This window comes from Brassica napus, chromosome C9 (genome assembly GCF_020379485.1).
Source record: "Brassica napus cultivar Da-Ae chromosome C9, Da-Ae, whole genome shotgun sequence".
Taxonomy (NCBI): domain Eukaryota; kingdom Viridiplantae; phylum Streptophyta; class Magnoliopsida; order Brassicales; family Brassicaceae; genus Brassica; species Brassica napus.
Window position 1 is genome coordinate 28,781,946 of NC_063452.1, and position 22,886 is coordinate 28,804,831.

Consider the following 22,886-nt stretch of genomic DNA (forward strand, 5'->3'; position numbering starts at 1 on the left):
AATTCCAACAATTGGTATAAGAGATGTCCCACTCTAATAGAACGAGGTCTTTCGGGTAGGAAACCAAAAGTAAAACCATGCGGACTTGCTTAAGGTCCAAAGTGGACAATATCGTACTAATCGGATAATATAGAGTTGTACATGGGATTTCACAATTCCAACAATTGGTATCAGAGCGGTTGACGATAAATCTGCAAGAAGACCAAAATACCTTTCGAGTAGGAACGAGACCCATCGAGTTAGGATTGGGAGGTGTGTGTGGCAGAGATCAAGTCAAAAGATCCTGGAAGTCAGTTGTGGGACACGAGATGAATGTGATCCTTAGTTTTAGGGGGAGAATGTGATATAACAAACTAAATTCTACATTGGAGAATTAGACAAAGAAAGTCTAATATATAAAGAGATGTCCAACTCTAATAGTATGAGGCCATTTGGGAATGAAACCAAAAGTAAATCCATGCGGACCAGCCAATTAGGCCCAAAGTGGACAATATCGTACTAATCAAACAATATATAGTTGGACATGGATTTAATAAATCCCAACAAACCTTAGACAGCAAGCAATTATCAAGAGTTTAGTTTTGGAAAAAAAAGTTGGGAAAATTGCCAAAAGAGAACAAGAAAACAGCATAGTTGTCCCTACGGTATAAATCCATTTTTTTTTCATTTTTTCTCCCTTTTACCCTTTCCATATGTTAAAATTAATGAAATAAATAGTTATAAGAATCAAAAAAAATTATTAAAAATATAAACAATTAATAAAACACCCATTTACACAAACACATATTTTTTTTTGTGTTGAAAAACATAATAAATAATGTTTTTAAATTACGTTCTACTAAAAGTAGAAGTCTGTTTCTACACAAAACGGGTGAGTAGAAAGTGAAATCTAGAATAAACACATCCATCTACTTGTTTTAGAACGTACAAACTACTTTTTACTATAATTCTAAATATGGGGAATACAAATTCTACTATTTGTAATGATCGCTACTTTTATTCAGAAAGATGTTTCTACTTTTATTGAGTATTCTAAGTTATCAGGAATGCAAAATCTAAAACATACACGAACGTCCACTTAGTGTAGAAATTTCATTCTAGAATTTTGTTATGTTCTACACAGTGTAGAAGGTGCCTTCTACGGATAAAAAAACTGTATTTTCGAAAATTATGGAAGTTGCTGTTTTAAAAATATTCTAAAAATATTCTAACTTCCTAAAACGTGTTTTCATTGATTTGCTTCGTGAAAAATAAAATAAAAAAATGATTTTGAATGTTCTTCTTCACCAATCTATGATTTCCCTATGATTTCTCTATAGTTTGTCTTGTGATTTTCACAAACTCTTGTTCTATGATGCATATCTATACAACATGTGGTGTTTGGGAGTTTGGAGCAACCACGGGATGGGTTTTTTCGGCTGATGAGAAAGGGGCTAGGCTACTGTTATTGGAATCAAGTTCTACCTTAGAGGTTTTTAAAAGAATGGTTTTGGAGGATTTTGATATGGAAGAAGATAGCTTACCCGATTTGGAGTTGAGTTATCTACCTACGGAGTTGATCAATACATCAACTTGTCCACCTGTGATCATTGCAAATGATCGACAGCTTCAGAATTTTGTTGGTTTTGTTCAAAAGTTTGTTTCTACTCGATTGTGTGTAACATCTAAAGCCAAAGTTGAGAATCTGAATGAACCAGACTTTGTTCTTAACAAGTCGCCAGCTGATTCAAGTACTGCTTAAGAGGAGGGAAACTCGGTTGATAGGGGGAATGAACCAGCTCCTGTGTTTGTTGAGAGGCAGTGCGAGAAAAAGAAAGAAAAGATTAGCAGAGTCGAAGTTGATGAGGATGCCTATCATGCTGATACCATGATCTCAGCCAAAGAGGACATACATAAGATGTCAAAGTTTTCTGTGCTCAATGTTGTTAAGAAGGGACAATTGTTTGAGAACAAAACTTTGTTGAAGGCGACTTTCGAGATATGTGCAATGAAGCATAACTTTCACTACGAGGTTATCAAAATGGATAGACAGCTTTGGTATGTTAGATGTGATGATAATGCATGCAATTGGTGTATTCGAGCAGAGTGTTTGAAGGATTCTGCATATTTCATTATCAAAAAGTATGTCAGTGAACATACATGCGCACCTTCAAGCAAAACCAAACCGGGTAGGACTGGTTCGGCCAAAACTATAGGTAGTCTGATTATGCATATGTATGAAGGGGTTAAGGAAGGGCCGAAATGCAATGATATAATACAGATTATGCTTATGGATCATGGCTGTGAGATCACGAAATCTTTAGCATGGGATGCTCGTGAATATGCGGTTAATGCTGTTAGAGGTATACCAGAGAGAAGTTATGGAAAAATACCGAAATACTTGCACATGCTGAGAGAGGCTAATCCGGGTACACATTCATCGTATGAGATTGACAGCAAAGGGAGATTTCGGTACCTGTTTATTGCATTTGGGCAATCGATACGAGGATTTAACAGAGTCATAAGGAGGGTTATTGTGGTTGATGGCACTTTTCTGAAGAACAAATACAAAGGAGTTCTATTGGTTGCAACTGCTGTAGACGGAAATTCTAATTTGTATCCTCTTGCATTCGGAGTAGTCGACTCAGAGAATGAAAATTCTTGGGAATGGATTATGAGACAACTAAATATTGTCATTGCTGATGATCATCATTTGGCTTTCATTTCGGACAGACATGCGGCCATTGCTAAGGCGCTTGAGACTGTGTATCCAACAGCTAAACATGGTATTTGCATTCATCATTTGTTGAATAATGTGGTAACATATTACCATGGGAAAGGACTTGTTGGGTTGGTTGCAAAGGCGGCCAAGGTTTATAGAATTGCTGAGTTTGAAAAGATATTTGCTAATGTGTGTAATATCAGTCCGGCAATTGGAAAATACCTAAGGGATGCTGAAGTCCAAAAGTGGGCAAGATGTCAATTCTCTGGATATAGATATGACATAAGGACAACAAACCCTGCCGAATCCATCAACTCTGCTTTGCGTTCGCCGAGAGAGTATCCAATCATTCCCTTGTTGGAAAGTATCAGGGAAATGCTGACTCGGTGGTTTTATAACCGTAAGAAACATATTTTAAAGCATAATCATCCTCTTACCATAGATGTGGAGAAAAAGATTGAAAGGAGAACCGAGAAAGGCAAAAGATTTGCTGTTTACCCTGTCAGCGATGGTCGATTGCTTGTTAGAGGTGTTAAAATCGACTGCTTAGTTGATTTGGATAGACGTACTTGCTCATGTGGGAAGTACAACCTGATGAAGATACCTTGTCGGCACGCAATTAAAGCTGGTTTTCATGTTGGCAGACAGCCACACACATTGACTGATTTATTTTACACTACAGAAGCTTGGCGAGAAGCTTATCATGAAAGCATCAATCCTATTGCTGTTCCTGAGGATGCTTGGTCCATGCCAGAAGATGTTGTCGTGGTCAATGTGCTACCACCAGAGTCAAGAAAATCAGTTGGAAGGAATAGAAAACGCAGATATGAAACTGTTGAAGATAAAATTCGGTCATCGCAAACATCATAAAAGATGCAGCCTCGCAAGTGTAGTAGATGTGGTATTAGTGGGCACAATAGAGCAACTTGTAAAATACCAATATAGCCAGTCACATATGGTAAGGGTCAGCTTATATAGCCAGTTCGTTTATATGTTTTTCAATCTCGATTTAATTGTGTTTCATGTATGGATGTTTCTGTTACAGGTTGGTCTGTTCAAGTATGCAAGTTGTGGTGTTTGAAAGTGCAGTATTGTCTTGTCTCGTATGGTTTTTCTTCTAAAAACAATCAACTTTGTTTTCATTTTGATTGTTATACTTTGGATAATTCTCGTATGGTTATTTTCTCAGTTTCATTGTTATACATTGGCATTATTTTCTCCTCACTTCTCTATCTCTCTGTTTGTTTAGTTATGTTATGTTCAGCTATGCTTTTGAGTTTGAGTTTGAATTTGAGTTTGAGTTTGTTTGACAATAGATGCTGCCCGATTTTTCAACAAGGAAGGTGGATTGTAAGAACAGAACACTGCGCACAAAATATAAAGAACCACTAGACTGGTTAAGTCGACACAAACAATGTAACAACAAAACACAAATTGAAGCCAATACTAAGAACCAGTAGACTGGTAAAGACGACAAGAAAACACTAAGAAGAAGATACTTAGAACCATTAGACTGATTTCACTCATTCTTGGCTTTTTAATCTTCCAAAAAGCCATAGAATGCTTCCTAAGCAACCTAATTCGAGTGAATTTTTCTGCTTACTAACTTCTTCTTCTATTGTCTGCGTGATACTACTTTTCAGATCTTCAATCTCTTCGACAATTCTCCCTTGCTCAGCCTCTACCCTTCGAATCTCATCAAGCAGGGCGTCATCAACCCACTTAAATAAATGATTTTCCTTCTTTCGCTACACAGAAACGAAAATCAAGTTAGGAGAAACAAAATGGAATGAAAAAACAACATGTTTGTCCTACACAATCGAATATCGAATCAGACAAAAAAAGAACATAACAAATCGAAAATCAAATCAGACTATGAACCTGTGCCCATATTTCACATATATAGAACCGTCGGTAAGGACTGTCATCAGTTCTCGAATAGAATATCACAACCCCTTTCCCGCACCAGCACCTAGATGGCATCCCGTACGAATGTCGCCTTGAAGTATTCATGGGTGTGAGAAACTGATTCAGAGAGAAAAAGGAGATTGAAGGAAAATAAGATCTGAAAAAATGTGAAAAGTCGGGTTTCATTGCTGATTTGGTCTTAAATATGTCAGGTTTTAGGTTTATTGTGGATCTAGTTCTGGTCGGGTTTGATTGCTGAGTTGGATCAAAAGTCTGGTTTACAAGAAGCCAAGTTAAGTGTATTACATTTGATTCGATTTATTTACTCCTACGGGATGATCTAGTAAAACAGTTTTGATAACTGTTCTTGTGGTCTTGTTCCGTGTTTTGGTTTCGTTTAGGGTATGTTTAGGGTTTAGGTTAGGGTTGATTGTGGTCTTGTTCTGGGTTTTGGTTTCGTTTAGGGTATGTTTAGGGATTAGGTTAGGGTTCTAATTTAAAACAGTGTTAAATTCTAGCATTCTTCAGCTAAAAACTCTTAATAATAGAACCACAAGATGTACATTAGATTAGAAGAGTCGATCCTAAAAATCATAATAAAACACTAGAAGTTGTACAATAGACTAAGCATTCTTGTTCCTAAAAATGATAATAAAACACTAGAAGTTCTACATCAGATTAAGCAATCTTGCTCATTACATTAGAACTAGAAACCAAGCAGTCTCACAGAATCTCCTCTACAGCCGAAGAGAGACACCCTGGGGATTGATACTTTGACATCCTGTCAATCAATTTCGGATCATTAGCTGCTTCCCAAAGATCCCATAAAATCCTGTGGCGAGCTTCGATAATGTTACCATCATGCAACAACGACAACTCCAATCCAAGCGCATGGCACTCAATGAACTTCACTGCATAGACGCCACAGTCACATGCACTTTTATTCAGATTCTCAACGGGGACATAGGATACAGTATATGCACCGACTGCGAAATCCTTCTGGTGTCTCATAGGCTGAAATGCCTTGACAATACGCGGAATAAGGTTTGCGAACCCATCCACCTCCTTGTACCTTTTCCTACCCGAACAGTCGAACACATCAATGCTCCTCGTCACGAAACTGATGCACAAGGCGATCCAATGATTCCCACTGACATGAACAGGGACATACAGCCGATCCACATCTATATTCCATATCTCATGTGTCCTGCCATGTGGTGGAAGGACCCCTTTACCGTACTGCAGTAGCAAATTATTAAGCATGTAGCTCTTTCTACCCTGAGCTTCTAAATGACCATACTCTTTTTTAATCATATTGCTGAAGACGACAGTCATGAAGGCGACATGATGAGGTCTCCATCGTTTCAAAGATGTCTCTCCCGGAATACGTACATTTCAGCGTCAATCTCCTGCATATTTCGAAAATCTTAGCACACACAATGTATTTAAAAGACACAAATGGAAGCTAATAGTCTCTAAGGTTTACCAAGCTATTAACCCACTCAAATTTATCCATAAGACGATTAGCAATCTCAAAATCTAAAGTGGCAGGTCCAATCCGTAGACGTCTGAAACCAAATACAATGATAAAATTATAAAACAATTATACATTTTATTTAAAATGTATCAATACATGAAAGATGAATGAGAATAGAGTACTTACGTGGAGAAAGTTGACCAAGTTCTAACTTTTTCCCAATCCTCTTCACGGAAAAACACCAACGCGGCATCTGGCGAGTCTTCTTTGGTTCGATCTATTTGCTCATCATTCCACTGCAGTGGAGCCATGTTCAACGGTTTTGATTTACTTGAGGTCTCAACTTTCACTTGAGACAGATCAAAACCCTCAACAAATGTAGCTTGGGACAGGTCCCGCAAGTCTTGTGTACTCAATCCAAAATCAAAATCATTAGTTTTTGTAGCAATCTTTTTCCCATCCTATTCATTAAAATTTAAAACAATGCATATAAGAAGAAGCCATTTATTCATAACACAAACAAAGCATTACATTCATAGAGTTTCATACACAAACATTCAAACATATTACACTTTAGAAACCTATTACACAAAGTTTCACATTCCATATTACATAATATTACACAGTCAATATGAAGTTCCAAAAGCCTAGCTCCAGCACCCTAACTCAAGCATCGTAGTTCCAAGTTCATCAAGTTCTACACTTTCTCTTAGGTAGTACCTTTTTTGTTGGAGTAGGTTGATCGCCTTTGCGCTTAGATGGGGCTTGAGCGCCTTTGCTCTTAGGTGGAGCTTGAGCGCCTTTGCTCTTAGGTGGAGCTTTCTTGGCTTTGATGTTTAGTGGAGCTTCTTCAGCTTCTTTCTTGCTAGGATAGCTTCCTTCACCAGTCAAACTGATTGCGTCCCTGAGCTGTGAAACCTCAATCTCCATCTTCCCCATCCTCTCTGTAAACACCCTCTCCATATTCGCCATTTGCATACTGAGCACATCTCCCAATGAAGTGACAGATGTGCGGATAAGACCCTCAGTGAAACTATTAGTTTCAGGACCAAAAGTCAGATACTTTTCTGCTGATCGCTTACACAGCACCTTCTTCTTTCTTGTCTCTGCTCCTTCATCAAGAAACTTTCTCTTGCCTTTTCCTGCAACCTTAACCGAAGAGCTTTCCTCGTCTGCTACAACATCCGTATGATTCACGCTCTTATCAGCTTCTGACCCTCTATCATGGCAGTCGGGTTCCTCCATTTTAGTTTCTTCAGGGTCTAAAACTGGCCAGTCTGTGCTGCTCCAATCATACTTGTTCCTGATCCTCTCCAAAACAAGGTCCACTCGTTCATCTTCAATCTCACCCTTCCTTGTATAGTCAGCATCTAGAAACACATCACCATTACCAGTCACTGATATGACCGAGAACAAGTTATCCCGCAAACAGTTAAAACATTAAAATCCAAACAAAATATATACAACAAACAAATAAAAGAAAAAAACAGAGAGAATGTTACCTTCTTAGTTAAGGAGTCCTCGAGCTCAATGATGTCTTCATAAGAAACTTTTGCAACTCCTTTCCAATTGCCACACCTTGGACCTTTGAAGCTGTCTGAGACTCTTCTGCCTAATATTTCTCCAAAATCAGGAATTGCCTCCATAATCCAAATCTGGAGAGCATAGGAGAAACCCTCGAAAATGTAGCTCTCCTTCTTACCCAACTTCTTCCTAGCCTTCTCAATCGAAATCAGCAGGAAATCATACGAGTGAAGACCCCAATGGAACTTCCGAACCTTGTCAAAATCCATCACCAACTTGATGTACATATGAGGGATGGACACCTTCTCATCTCTCCCCATCACCACACCCACTATTACACACAAGTAGATCAACCTCATCCTATCAAGCCGAGTCCAGGTGTGAAATTCTTGTAGATGAACCTTTCTGATCGACTGCAAGGTGATCTTACCACCTGTGTGCAGTAGGTTACTCCAAAAACCCCCGTCGTTTTTCCATTTCACTACGTCACTGTTAGTTTCCCGTGTAATCTTGAGGCCTGTCACAACATGGTACTCCAGAAGCGAAAACCGGAGAGGCGTCCTCGCAAAAACCAACCACTTCTCATGCAGCTTTGAGGTAATCAGCTGCCTACATATGAAGCTATCCACTAGTTTCCCGGAGAACTTGAGATCATTTTCGGCAATAGCCATGATATGTGTGAAAACAGGATCTCTCTTCACATCATCGTACTATGCACACATAGCTTTCTTCAGATCTCTGATAAGTTCCATGCGGCAGCTGTTGTAGATCTTCTTAACCCGAGGTTCTGAACCCTCTGCATACAATCGTTTAGGTAGCTCCAGCTCCATATCTACAAAAGATAATAAAACACATGGTTGTTAACACCAAAAGACATAACAGCAATATCATAAACACGCAAATGTCCGAAACAAGCGTAAGAGTGAAACTGAGCCAAACACAAGATAATAATCAAAAGCAAAACACCATTGTCTAATCAAATTTAAATTTAGAAACACAGTAGATCGATTAATCAAATAAGACAAGTCAATCTCCATCTCGCAATCAAATCAGCAAACTAAGACAATTAACAATCAAATACACACAAACTTTGTTCAGCGAAATCAGTATCGTAACACTCACAAAGACAAACACAAACACTAACATTGTTCAACAAAATCGGTTCACATAATCAAAAAGTCAATTCAGACAAGCAAACAAATATTGATCCAAGTAAAAGTAACAAACTTGATAATGAAACAAAGACTAAGACAAATCAAAGAAACAAACCGTTCACAAATTGAGACCAGATAGCCGGATGAGAGAGGCGGAGACGGGGAGAGAAGCCGAAAGGTGGAGAGAAATGGAGAGAAGCGACGAGAAGCAGAGAGGCGGAGAGTAGCGGAGAGGTGAAGAGAATCAGAGAGAATCGGAGAGAAGCGGCGAGAAGCGGAGAGGCAGATAAGCTCGATTTTGCCGTTGATTTCACCGGTTCGTCCACAAGATCGCCATCTTCAAAGTCTCGATTTTTTGGCCTTCAGAGAGAGGCGGTGAAACGAAAACGAAATTAGTTCAGAGGTGGAGGCAAACAGAGAGAAGCAGCGAGAAGCAGAGAGGCGGAGAAGCTTGATTTCGCCGTTGAATTCACCGGTTATTACACAGGATCGCCATTTTCAAAGTCTCGATTGTTTTTCTTGAGAGAGAGGCGGAGAAACCAACAAGAAATTAGGGTTACGTGTTTTGTTCCCTTTTTGTTTTAACTTTTTTAATATATCTTTGTAACACGTTTTTTTAAAAAAAAATTTTACTATAGCACATGAAACAAACACAATTAAATTATGTTTAATTAGATTAATTCAAGGTCAGTTTTGGGATTTTGGAAAAGTTTATACTAAAGAGACAATTTAATGATGGATTTATACCATAGGGACAACTATGTTGTTTTCTTGTTTTCTTTTGGCAATTTTCCCAAAAAAGTTTGGACGGAGGAAAAAAAACTTACACTATACGTGAGAAGAACAAGCTAATGAGTGACAGAGACTTTTATGGAGATAATATATTGGCTCTGGTTTTTAAGGTAAAGATTTACATATATGGGAAAAAATATATTCAACTTAATTGTGGAATTGATTATTTTGATATTGGGCATAAATCAAGGCATAAGATATTATTTGGTAGCACTAATTTGGGCCCGGTAATTTAAAAAAAAGTTAGTACCATGCTTTTAACGTGAAACTCATGCTGATTTTAGTTACGTAATAATGCTTATGATTTGTAATCTACGAAGAGCACATCTTGTAAAATATATGGGAGCAACGTTTCTTTCATATTATAACGTACTAATATGAAAGATATTATATCGTACTATTATGAAAGGTTTAAAAAACAAATTGTTTCCAAAATAGATTCAAAAGTATGAAATAAGTAGAATTAGGAGAAAGAGTCAAACAAAGCCAAAAAACTGGAAAGCTAAAACAGATAAGTGTAGTAAAAGTTGCATTCTTTACGACGATGAGAGGCATATTAGTTCCCATCTTTAGAACGTTTAGCGTTGCCTATCTCAACACCATCACCCATCCTTTTCCGCCCTACCTCTGCAGAATCTTGAGGGCTTTTGGATGGCTCAATAATGTCATCCCCAGTCGCAAGTGTTCCATTACGAGAGCCACTAAATTGATCTGCAACTGGATCTTGTGTAGATGGTGGAGCAGATGGGGACATGACCTTCGTCACGGTTATTACCCGCGTTCTGCCTGATAAATTGTGCTCAGTCACCTTTACATTGAACTTGTATGTTTGCCCTATGGTGTTGAGCAGAGCTTGTGGAACGGGCACCTCGAATCCATTTTCTTTATTTCCATTGGCCTGACATGTTTTAAAATAGTTGTTAGCTGAGACCGTAAGTGTGTAAATAAACAACTCGATGGCAGTATATTATACTAATCTTTTAGGTAATGAGTTTGTACCTCAAAATAATTGCTAACCAACTCCGACGCATGCTTCCCTGTTAGCTCACGACCCGCATCGCCAAGGAGAACAAAAATAGCCTCATCACTCTTATAATAAACAGAAATCTTAGCTAGGTACCTGACATTAAAATATTAGCAGTTAGTCACCGCTAAACTAAAATTGAATCAAGGGGTTAGAGTTCATAATGTGGTTCACCGGCAACATCGTTCTTGCCACATTTCGCGCACATAAGGGAGGTTGGCCCTTTGGTTGCCTTTGTTTTGCACCCACCACATGCTATATAATACCAAGGAGAGTCGTGGACAACATCATCGATTGTCGCAGTGCACACAAAGAAAGCATCCTGAGACAATGTGTAAGCAATTAAGATAAGTTAAAATATGTTAAACAATGAATTAGAAACAAATATATTTTCTTATACCTTCACCGCTTCCTGCTTCATGTAGGAGAATATTTCTCCAATAGTCAATGTCTCAGTTTTTGTAACCACATCTGCATTGACCTGTTTGGCAATATCTGGATTTCTTCCCAACCTGCTCCAACGTTTAAAAACATTTCATAACTCAAACTGATTGTAACTGGCAAGGGTTCTAATTATTGTATACTAAAATTTTAAACATACCAGCCGATATACTCCTTAGTTGGTTGGACATCGTAGTCTAAAAAGACCCGTGAAGAGGTCATGGATGTGAGAGCAAGTGTGCCTGTAGTATTATGTTGTCATAGACAAAGGCAAATGAAACAGAAAATATACTTATTAGTTCTTTGTTTGTGCTTTTACTCTCTATGCGATATTTGTAAAAATTAAACAATTACAAAGAACAAAGCTAAATGACTGCGATGACACAGAGGTAAAGTATATGGGCTATACAGAGAATTTAGGATTGTAAGGTGCGATTCAGTCTGAGATAGTGAAAAGCGTACCTCCTAAACGTTTGGGGTAAACAGTAGTCACCAAAATCACGGAGGGAGTGTTGTCAGAAGACTTGAACTTCTTACAGAAATCCACAGCAGCTTGGTCCTAAAGATTGAGCTTCATAACAGGTCCCCCGCAAACGATTAACATTTTCAGTTTTGGAAAATACCATAGTGTACCGTGTGATTTGGACAAAAAGGTAAATGTAAACACTTACTCATGCGACTGAACATGCACCAATATACTCCGAGTGGTTGCGAGCTCGGCATCGTCAATGAAGGGACGCATATTGAGGCTCTGGCCGTTAACCAGTTTCAAGTGTCCAATAACATCTGGTACAGGTTGAGAAGCAGGATGCTGTTGAGAAATCTTATAATTAATAAGTTCTGAATTTAAGATAGCACCCTAATCTAAAATCAGATATTGTTTTTTGTAGATAGTTAGCTACTAATTGTGAGATATTGTGTATAAAATAACAAACCAAGTATGTGGAAGCAACAGATTACTAAATGATAGAAAACTTACCGAAAATATCACCTTTCATATCACAGCCAGCTTCGAAGTCTTCATAGGAATGGAACCAGAAACGGTCCTCCTCAAAGTCCACGGGACTGTTCTCAAGGGGCGCCAACTCGGAATTGTGGGAGAAGGAGATTGTCACGCTGTGAGCAGCAACCCGGAACACCTCTTTGTTTCTGGATCCGTAGAAGTTGGTGAGAGTGTAGAGACCGCCTTGTCTCATATGCGGCATGAATTTTTTGATTCTTCCCGATGGGACGAAGCCTTGAATAACGGTCCCCTGCAAACAAATGAAGTTCGAGCGTAAGTGAAAAAAAAATAACATAATTAAAATTCAAAAGAAGCTCTCCAAAGCGGTTTCAAAGTTAATCACTTCAACATCATAAGAAAAACATGATACTAAATATTTTTAACAGTAACAAAAGCAAGAGGTTAATCAGTTCAACATCATACGAAGACCATGATACTAAATATCTTTAACAGCAACAAAAGCGGGAGGGTTAATAACATGTTCGTCGATGAGAAGCATCTCAAGACCGATCAGAGTCTTTTTCAGTGGGTTTCGAGCCTCCCAGAAGTGAATCAGACGAAACCGCAAATCGGTTTCCTGAGGACCCAGGGATACTTCGTTGAAGAGCATTAGTGATACGCCCTGGATCGAGCACCGTCCTGTTTGGTTCATGGACACGGCCCACAGTGGCGTTCTTGTTTACCAGCTCGACCAAACCGAGGTTTTCATGTCGGATCATGCCAGTCCTACTGCCCGTGTCATTCCACCTGATCATTCCGTCCATGCAGATCATAATTTCCCTTTGGATCGTGCTGATCAGTGTTGGAGTCGAAAACGGTTACGACAAAGTTAACGTCCAAAATCCCCGAAGAAGAAAAACGTAGGAAACTTCTCCGACAAATACTTTTTCAAAATAGATTCTTCTTTACGAAAAAAACCTTTGCGGAAGAAACGCGAATCATCGGACAAGAGCTCGAGAAGGATCGTTACGCAGAGACCAAACGCGTGCTCCGCTCGGTCGCTACGTAGTGACCGAGCTCGAACCAAAGTTTGGTCGCTACGTAGCGACCGAGCTCTTCCGAAACATCGATACGACATCAGTCCATGCATTCTCGTCTACCCTTCGATGCTATCTCCCAAATACCGTAGTGAACCCATCTCACGTTCCCCTCCATTTCTAAGTTATCAATCAAACTTTATCGTAAAAACCGCGGAAAGTTCATTCTTTATCGAAAGAAGCCGTAATAAACGCTTCGAGTCGAAAGACGGTCCAAAGGGACCTAAGACACGACTCGAGGCCCAACTTACGATTTCTTAACGAACAGCCCGTAAACCGCATATCGGTTTACGCTTGGTCCGCAAGGGAAGATAAATGTCAAGTTTCCGCGGATAAATACGAAATTTTGAAGATAATTACGATGATCGGAAAAAATGGAATATCTCCTTTTTTATGCTATTGCGGCTTAAGGGCAGAAGAGGAAAGGCGTAAACCGACCTTGGAGTCAGTATATAAGGGGTCCTAGGCGAGAGGCATTGAGAAGAACTTTTTCAGAGCAAACTTAGCACTTAGAGCAATTAGGCATATTTCCGTTTTTGTTATTCGAGCTGCAACTCAACTAGGTTATTGCCGTCTTAGGGTTTTAGAACTAGGAATCTCGCCGACAGCTCTCGTAGCCCAGGCTCTTACCTTGTTGTAACGCTCAAACGCGAATTCGGAATAAGAACTTCTTTGCTCTCTTTTCGATTTCTTATACTTTATCGTTGTCATTATTGTATTCTGATTGCTTGGCGTGTGGTATTAGCAGATATCCGGGACCTCTGGGAAATTAGGTTTTTCCTAGTTTCCTTATTTAAACAGAAATTGACAATGCGAATTTCAGTTCCTACAGTTTGGCGTTAGAAGGAGGGGGGGGGTACGGATCAATCTAACCCGCAAAAACCACTCAACGATCAGGGACGATATGTAAGACTTAACGTGCGCGAACGTCATCTCGTTCAAGGGGGGAGCAACGGTCGATCGAGCCAAACCTCGAAACGATCTCCTTGTTATCAAACTGACGATCCGAGATATCGACGTCGCAAGGGTGCTAATCGACACCGGATGTTCGGCCGATATCATCTTCAAAGATACCCTCGAGAAAATGGGCATCGATCAATCCGAAATCGTGAAATACCCTAGCCCACTACTGGGACTTTCGGGAGAAACGACCATGGCCTACGGATCGATTAATCTCGCAGTCAAAGCCGGAACCGTGACAAGAGTCACAGAGTTTCTAGTTGTTGACCGTCCTGCATCTTACAACGTTATCATGGGAACGCCATGGTTAAACGCTATGCGTGCCATCCCATCCACGTATCATCTTTGCCTCAAGTTTCCAACCCCTAACGGAATCGAGGTAATATGGGGAAACCCAAGAGTATCACAGGTGTATTACGCCGCAGAACAAAAACGAAAAAGACCAGACCTCGAGACCGTTCCTAGAAAAACGGAGAAAAGGGTCTCCGACCAAGGATCGCAAAGTCAAGATTCGGCTGAACTCTACTCGCAGTCTCGTAACATCGGGGCCCTAGAGGAAAAACGCTAACCAACTTGCGAGCATGTGGTCACGGTCTGTCTCGACGAAGCATCTCCGGAACGATGCGTCGAAATCGGAGCCAATCTCCGCGAGCCTTTGAGGACAGAGCTCGTAACCTGTCTAAAAAAGAACCTCAATACTTTTGCATCGGCCGCGGAAGGTATGCCAGGGATTGACATTGACATAAAGTGTCACGAATTAAATATCGATCCGACTTTCAAACCCATCAAACAAAAAAGGTGGAAGCTAGGACCTGAATGAGCTTCCGCGGTCAACGACGAGGTCGAAAAATTGCTTAAAGTCGGGTCAATAACAGAAGTGAGGTATCCAGACTGGCTCGCCAACCCCGTAGTAGTCAACAAGAAAAACGGAAAATGGCGAGTTTGCGTGGATTTTACCGACCTAAACAAGGCCTGTCCAAAAGATAGTTTCCCCCTGCCACACATCGATCGATTGGTAGAAGCAACGGCAGGAAACGAACTTCTGTCTTTCATGGACGCCTTCTCAGGTTACAACCAAATTATGATGAACCCAGACGATCGCGAAAAATGGCGTTCATTACCGATCGCGGAACCTATTGCTACAGGGTAATGCCCTTCGGCCTCAAAAACGCTGGCGCAACTTACCAATGACTCGTGAACCGTTTGTTCTCTCAACAACTCGGTAAAACGATGGAAGTTTATATCGACGACATGCTCGTCAAATCCCTCCAAGCAAAGGATCACGTATCACATCTCGAGGAATGTTTCGCCCAGTTAAATTCGCATAACATGAAGCTCAACCCGACAAAATGCAGATTCGCCGTGGCATCAGGGGAATTCCTCGGCTACCTAGTCACATTCCGTGGCATCGAGGCTAATCTAAAACAGATCAACGCACTGATCGAGATGGCTTCGCTGAAGAATAAACGGGAACTCCAGAGGTTGACCGGTAGAGTCGAGGCACTTAACCGTTTTATTTCGCGATGGACAGACAAGTGCCTGCCTTTCTACGATGTATTACGGGGAAAAAAAAAATTCGAATGGTCGGAAGAATGCGAAAACGATTTCCAACAGCTGAAGCGGTATTTGGCTTCACCCCCAGTCCTCGCAAAACCAGTGGAGGGGGAACCTTTGTTCTTGTACATCGCTGCATCAGCAACAGCTGTGAGCAGCGTGCTAATCAGGGAAGAACGCGGCAAACAGAAACCTATTTTCTATATCAGCAAAACCTTGCTGGATGCCGAGTCTAGATACCCGCTAATGGAAAAATTAGCATGCGCGGTCGTAACATCGGCCCGAAAACTAAGACCATATTTCCAATCCCACACGATCGTCGTCCTCACGACTTTTCCCCTACGAACGATCCTGCATAGCCCGAGTCAATCGGGCCGATTAGCCAAATGGGCGGTAGAACTTAGCGAATACGATATCGAGTACCGACCAAGAACAAGCGCGAAGTCACAAGTGCTTGCGGACTTCTTGGTCGAATTACCAACAGAAACCATAACCAACGAGGAACCAAATTCCACTTGGCTCCTTCACGTCGACGAATCCTCGTCCAAGCAGGGATCAGGCATCGGTATTCGCCTCACATCTTCGACGAACGAGATCTTAGAGCAATCGTTTAGGCTGGAGTTCCACGCCTCAAACAACGATGCTGAATACGAAGCACTCGTCGCAGGACTGCGTTTGGCTCACGGCTTGAAGATACGAAACATCCACGCTTACTGCGATTCCTAGTTAGTGGCAAGTCAGTACCGTGGAGAGTATGAAGCTAGGGACAAACGGATGGATGCGTACCTTAAACTGGTCCGAAAACTAGCTCAAAAGTTTGACTGTTTTGCCCTCACGCGAATTCCCCGCTCTGAAAACGTCCAGGCAGATGCTCTCGCCGCCTTAGCATCAAGTTCGGATCCATGGTTCAAAAGGGTAATTCCGGTCGAGTTCATCGAACACCGGAGCATCGGACCACTAATCGTCGTCAACCTCATAGAAGGTCAAGACGACGAAGAAGAAGAAGTTGCAATACAACCGCAATCGGAGCAATCTGATTACGGCTGCGATACCCCGTGGCTGCAGAAGATTCAAGACTACATTATCGACGGACGCCTGCCCACCGAGAAATGGGCAGCCCGCAAAGTCCGAACACAGGCCGCGCAATACGTAACAGTAGACGGAAAATTTTACAAATGGAGATTCTCCGGACCACTCATGACGTGCCTGGAAGGGGAAGAAGCGAAAAAAGTGATGGAAGAAGTACATTCGGGGTCCTGTAGCAATCATTCCGGCGGAAGATCACTGGCAGTGAAAATCAAACGCCATGGATACTACTGGCCAACGATGATCGGAGATTGCGAGAAGTTCGCACGAAAGTGCGAAAAATGCCAGAGGCATGCTCCAACCATCCGACAACTGGCCGAAGTTCTCTCATCCATCACATCGCCCTATCCTTTCATGCGCTGGGCCATGGACATCGTCGGTCCCCTTCATAATTCAAAGCAAAAGCGTTTCATTTTAGTCCTCACCGATTTCTTTTCAAAATGGGTAGAGGCGGATTCGTACGCAAGTATAAAAGATGTCCAAGTCGAAAGTTTCGTATGGAAAAACATCATCTGCAGGCATGGAGTTCCTTACGAAATCGTAACCGAACCGATAACGGATCTCAGTTTATCTCCACCCGGTTCGAGGCGTTCTGCGAAAAATGGAGGATACGGCTTAACAAATCAACGCCCAGATATCCGCAGTGCAACGGACAAGCTTAAACGATTAATAAAACCATTCTCGACGGACTAAAGAAACGCTTAGAGGCCAAAAAAGGCAGGTGGGCCGACAAACTTGAGGGAGTCCTCTGGTCCCACCGTACCACCCCGAGGCGAGCAACAGGAGAAACCCCTTTCGCTCTGGTGTACAGAACGGAATACATGATTCCCGCAGAAGTAGAATTCCCCAGTGTTCGAAGAAGATTACTTCCCGAACGTGAGGAGCTCAACAACGCAATGCTCCTCGACGATCTCGATCTAATTAACGAGCACCGAGATCGAGCGCTCATCTGAATCCAAAAATACCAACACGCAGCCGCGATGTACTACAATTCCAACGTACAGAATCGCAGATTTAATCGAGGAGATCTAGTACTTCGCAAAGTCTTCCAAAACACCGCTGAACGAAACGCGGGAAAACTTGGAGCAAACTGGGAAGGACCCAATAAAATCGAAAAAATCGTCCGACCCGGCTCCTACGAAATAGCCAACATGCAAGGAGTAAAAATTCCGAGGACCTGGAACGCAATGTATCTCAAAAAATACTATCACTGACCAACTCGCAATCACCGAACTACGAGACGGCTTGATCTCCATAAGGAGTACGTAGGCAGTTTGTCAAAAGACAAATTCAGCTATCCCCCATCATCAAAAAGGGGGGGGAGTGGATACGTATACTCGTATACTCTCAAACTCGAAAACCTCCGACCACGCCTTCGGTGTTTCCGACATATCTTAACCAAGCAAATTATCTTTTATCCGCGAAAACATTTTTGAATTTCGAAAATAAATCAGCCGTTAGGAAGAAGCAGCCATTGGCATCGCGAGACGTCGCGAGAGATGCTTCAAGGATTACTTCTTCCGAACGACGAAAACGGACACTCCGTCAAAAAAAATGATGAACATCTTAACACATATCTTGAACAAAAACTCTAAACAATGGCATTTGCCACCAAGTTCGGTGCTGATCACATCGAACTCTTGAACGTCCTAAACAGACATAGCCATCTTACGAAGATGACTCCCGTACATCCGACACAAGGATAATAGCGCTATTAAAGAAACCCGAAATTTTGGTCCAGCACTTCCGGTTGGCTTAAAAATTGTCTCCGGAGAGATGCTCGATTCGTATCTAACAAGTCATATAAGCCGAGAACCTATCGCGGACTTTAAATCGGTACGAATCAGGTTAAAATCGCGACCGATAAATCGATAGCTGGCTAGTCACCGCACAAAATCTTAAACCGAAAGTAAACCTAGGTCTTGCCCTAAACCCAACGCACTGGTCTCTAACATCTCAAAGGCATGATATCCAAAAGATACGAGATCCCAAAACCATGCCTCTATGTTTATTTTCGACATCTTCAGATATCCCGCGAAGTCGATACCTCGCGAAAAAACTCTCGAAACAGATCTCGAACAAAATATTTCACATCGAAAAAGGTTATGAGACGACAACTCATCACCCTTCTTCCACTTCATACGTAAACTTATGAAAAAATGCAGCTCGACCATCTTATCATAAAAGCTGCAGAGCAGCGGGGATTCAAAGCTACACATGGCCAGTCCCGAAACACGAAATAAAGCTATTTAAGGCCGAAACATCAACCATAAAAAAAATCTCCCGCAAGAGATCTAACCAAAGTCGTCCTCAGAGCTCACGCTCCCTCTTCACCCGTCGCTTCATCTAAAACTGGAGCCGCTTCACCCCCGAGTATTGGATCCTTCCCCTCAGGGCCTTCTGAACACGTCGGAAGGAGGCACGCGGATTTCAGGTCAGCTAGGATGAGATCGAAATCTCCATCCACAACTGCCAAATATCCCTTGCAGCCGGACAGTTGGGCCTCTTCGTCCTCTAAGGTCGGAGGAGTCTCACTTTGGAATGACTGAACCACGGCCATCCCGCCCTCGATCGTCGCCAAGGCTAAATCCCTGTTCTGAATGCACTCGAGAGAGCCCAGAAAGGCGGAGATATTCGCCAAGCGAGCTTGGAACTCAGAACTAAGAGCGTCCTTGGCCTCTCGAATCCCGCAGCTCACTAATCCTGCATCGCTCTCAATCTGACGCTGAAGACGACGAACCTCCGAGGATTTGGCCTTCCTGGCTTTCTTCTCCTTGAGCAATGAACTCGCCGTCTTCCCGAGGTCCCTCTCGAGCTCCCCTGTCGCAATCTCAAGTTTCGACACTTTCACGGGGTGAGAACCCTTGACAGCCGTCAGCATGGCCTCGGTTTCGGATCATCTACCCTGAAGTTCCAACAACTCCCCGGAAAGACGACTGGTCTCAGAACCGCACTCGCTGATCATCCCGTCGATCAACAACACGAACTGCGAAACGAGAAAAAAGTTAGAGATTCTTTCTCTTCTAGAAAAATATACAACGATCAAGAAAGTGAGTGAGCGACAAACCTTTCCGCGAAGCCCCGACGCTATGCTCGAGCCTCCTTGCTGCGAAGATTCCCCGTCGCCACCCTTGGTAAACTTCCTCTTCCGGCCCTTAGGCTGAGTAACCGGAACAACACTAGGAGCGTGCAGCGCTAGAACGATCTCCTTCCTGGCCGGAGGAGGCGGCATAGAGTCAGCGGCCCTCTCCTTATCTTCGACGAGAATCGGAGTCGTGGGCAATCCAGCAGGTAAAGCCGAAGCATCCGGAACAACCGAGCCTACGAGAGTTCCCGTATCTCGCGGAGTTACGCCCCCGGTCCCATGACCCGGGGCAACGGCCAGTGCAGAAGAGGACGGTAACTCGGCGCCGGCTCGAACCTTTTCTTTCTCGGCTTGGCGACGAACTAATTTCTCTCGAAAGGAGAGATGATCGGCAACGCAAGCCAGCGCTTCGACCGGCGAAGTCGGAATCGGCGCCGGAGATGTAGCCTCGCCCATCTCCACACCGGAACTTCGCTTGTCACCATGGGAAGAAGACATGTTAAAAAAAAAGAGAGAGATTTGGAGCTAGAGAGTTTTTGAAGGTTTGAAGAAGGAAAGGTGTGAAGCAAATGAATGACAAGAGCTCACTACTTATAAAAATGGGGACTCGGAATTTTATATTTTTAAATAAAAGTTTTCTCGAGAATTCTCTTCCGCGGAATTTGAAGTAAACTTCGTTCAAAACGCCTAACTTCGCCAAAATCGTTAAACCGCCCGCAAGAGTCTCGACTCTAACGAACTGGGGGGCTAACTGTTGGGGTCGAAAACGGTTACGACAAAGTTAACATCCAAAATCCCCGAAGAAGAAAAACGTAGGAAACTTCTCCGACATATACTTTTTCGAAATAGATTCTTCTTTACGAAAAAAATCATCGGACAAGAGCTCGAGAAGGATCGTTACGCAGCGACCAAACGCGTGCTCCGCTCGGTCGCTACGTAACGTCCGAACTCGAGCAGAAGCTTGGTCGCTACGTAGCGACCGAGCTCGAGCTGGAGCTCGGTCGCTACGTAGCGACCAAGCTCGAGACGGAACTCGGTCGCTACATAGCGACCGAGCTCGAACCAAAGTTTGGTCGCTACATAGCGACCGAGCTCTTCCGAAACATCGATACGACATCAGTCCATGCATTCTCGTCTACCCTTCGATGCTATCTCCCGAATACCGTAGCGAACCCATCTCACGTTCCCCGCCATTTCTAAGTTATCAATCAAACTTTACCGTAACAACCACGGAAAGTTCATTCTTTATCGAAAGAAGCCGTAATAAACGCTTCGAGTCGAAAGACGGTCCAAAGGGACCTAAGACACGACTCGAGGCCCAACTTACGATTTCTTAACCAACAGTCCGTAAACCGCATATCGGTTTACGCTTGGTCCGCAAGGGAAGATAAATGTCAAGTTTCCGCGGATAAATACAAAATTTTGGAGATAATTACGAAGATCGGAAAAAATGGAATATCTCCATTTTTATGCTATGGCGGCTTAAGGGCAGAAGAGGAAAGGCGTAAACCGACCTTGGAGTCAGTATATAAGGGGTCCTAGGCGAGAGGCATTGAGAAGAACTTTTTCAGAGCAAACTTAGCACTTAGAGCAATTAGGCATATTTTCGTTTTTGTTATTCGAGCTGCGGCTCAACTAGGTTATTGCTGTCTTAGGGTTTTAGAACTAGGAATCTCGCCGACAGCTCTCGTAGCCCAGGCTCTTACCTTGTTGTAACGCTCAAACGCGAATTCGGAATAAGATCTTCTTTGCTCTCTTTTCGATTTTTTATACTTTATCGTTTTCATTATTGTATTCTGATTGCTTGGCGTGTGGTATTAGCAGATATCCGAGACCTCTGGAAAATTAGGTTTTTCCTAGTTTCTTTATTTAAACGGAAATCGACAGTGCGAATTTCGGTTCCCACAATCAGACCGTCCGTACTGACCCATCCGATCACCTTGACCGTACTGCACTTGCTGTCCATCGTATTGACCCACGGACGTCCGTATTGGAGCTCAGTCTGGAACCACGACCTAGAGATGGATTTGATCGACCCACTTCACCTCTTTCCCTGCCAATTCAACATTCTAAGACTGATAGTCAAGCCAGATTCAACTTGGGACGAGAAGAATCCGAAGATGTTCACAGATTTTCTCTTATGGCCCTTTTTGTGCGTCCTGCGTGTCCCGAAGGCTGTCCTGGAGTCCTTGCTTCAGTGCCCGACCCATTGATGGATTTCTCTCATCCATATTTCACTAAGGCATGGAAACTCAGCTGTCTGAAGACTTGTCTCACACCAGTACACATCTTGGTCATGAAAATCAACCGGCGGGTCATGTGGAGTGTCTGGCGTGTGTGTGGATCGTCCTGCGTGTGTCCTATCCTTCCCATCATGGACCTGCACGACCAGAATGAACCTGCACGACCAGAATGAACCTGGACATCAGCTGAAGAGTCATTTTCGTCCAGATCTGGAAATCAAGAGTCTTTGACTCTCTTTAATATTTTCTAGTCTTTGTTTTCATTTTCTAGGTGTGATTTTCCACAAACTCTTTAAGTCTTTCTTTGACTCAAACTAGTATAAATATGTAACCACATCCAAGGAATAAATCAGATTGTTTTTGCCCTTTTTTATGAGTTTATCTCTTTGTTCTTTGGTTAGAACACCTTTTTGTTTTCTTGGTTTGGTTAGCTCCAAGTTAAACACCTCTTTCTTGTTGGACCGGTGCGTCACATCCGGCAACAGATCGAGTTTTGCTTCCTTGTCGGACATGTGAGTCATATCAGGCGACAATCAAGCACCCTAGTAGTATTATTGGGCCATCCGCAACCCTTTGTGTCACCGTTCATCCCATCAATTCTCGTTCCTTTCGGATCGAGTCCACATCTTTCCTTACCGGTCGAGTGTTCGTTCCTTAGGGCGCATCAAGTGGTATCAGAGCCACTCTTCCGGTATTGTCTGTTCATCTTCTCATCTTCCATTTCATAAACACTTATTCTTCTTTCTTTCTTAAATCTGGGGCCCTCATTACCATCCAGTAGAAAAATTATAAAAAAAAAGAGAGATCTACGATTCAAAAACAAAAAAAATTTCAAAGAGATTGATTTGTGGATTGGTGGTGGAAGAGAAAGCCTGCTGGCTGAGAAGAAATTCATCC

At 42.4% G+C, this 22,886-nt stretch overlaps 2 protein-coding genes across 2 annotated transcripts; one reads left to right on the plus strand and one right to left on the minus strand.

Annotated features, from left to right (window-relative positions):
• The first annotated feature begins 1,483 nt into the window (after positions 1 to 1,483).
• LOC106417159 lies at positions 1,484 to 3,571 on the plus strand. Its single transcript, XM_013858006.2, has 2 exons — positions 1,484 to 1,730; positions 1,779 to 3,571. The coding sequence occupies exons 1-2, from the start codon at positions 1,484 to 1,486 to the stop codon at positions 3,569 to 3,571; spliced, it is 2,040 nt and encodes a 679-aa protein (XP_013713460.2).
• Positions 3,572 to 5,973: 2,402 nt separating this feature from the next.
• Positions 5,974 to 8,281, minus strand: LOC106402189. The gene is made up of 5 exons (XM_048767825.1): positions 7,672 to 8,281; positions 6,807 to 7,483; positions 6,273 to 6,547; positions 6,096 to 6,177; positions 5,974 to 6,018 (listed from the first exon to the last, which is right to left on the minus strand). Exons 1-5 carry the CDS (start codon positions 8,279 to 8,281, stop codon positions 5,974 to 5,976), a joined length of 1,689 nt encoding a protein of 562 aa, XP_048623782.1.
• Positions 8,282 to 22,886: the final 14,605 nt, after the last annotated feature.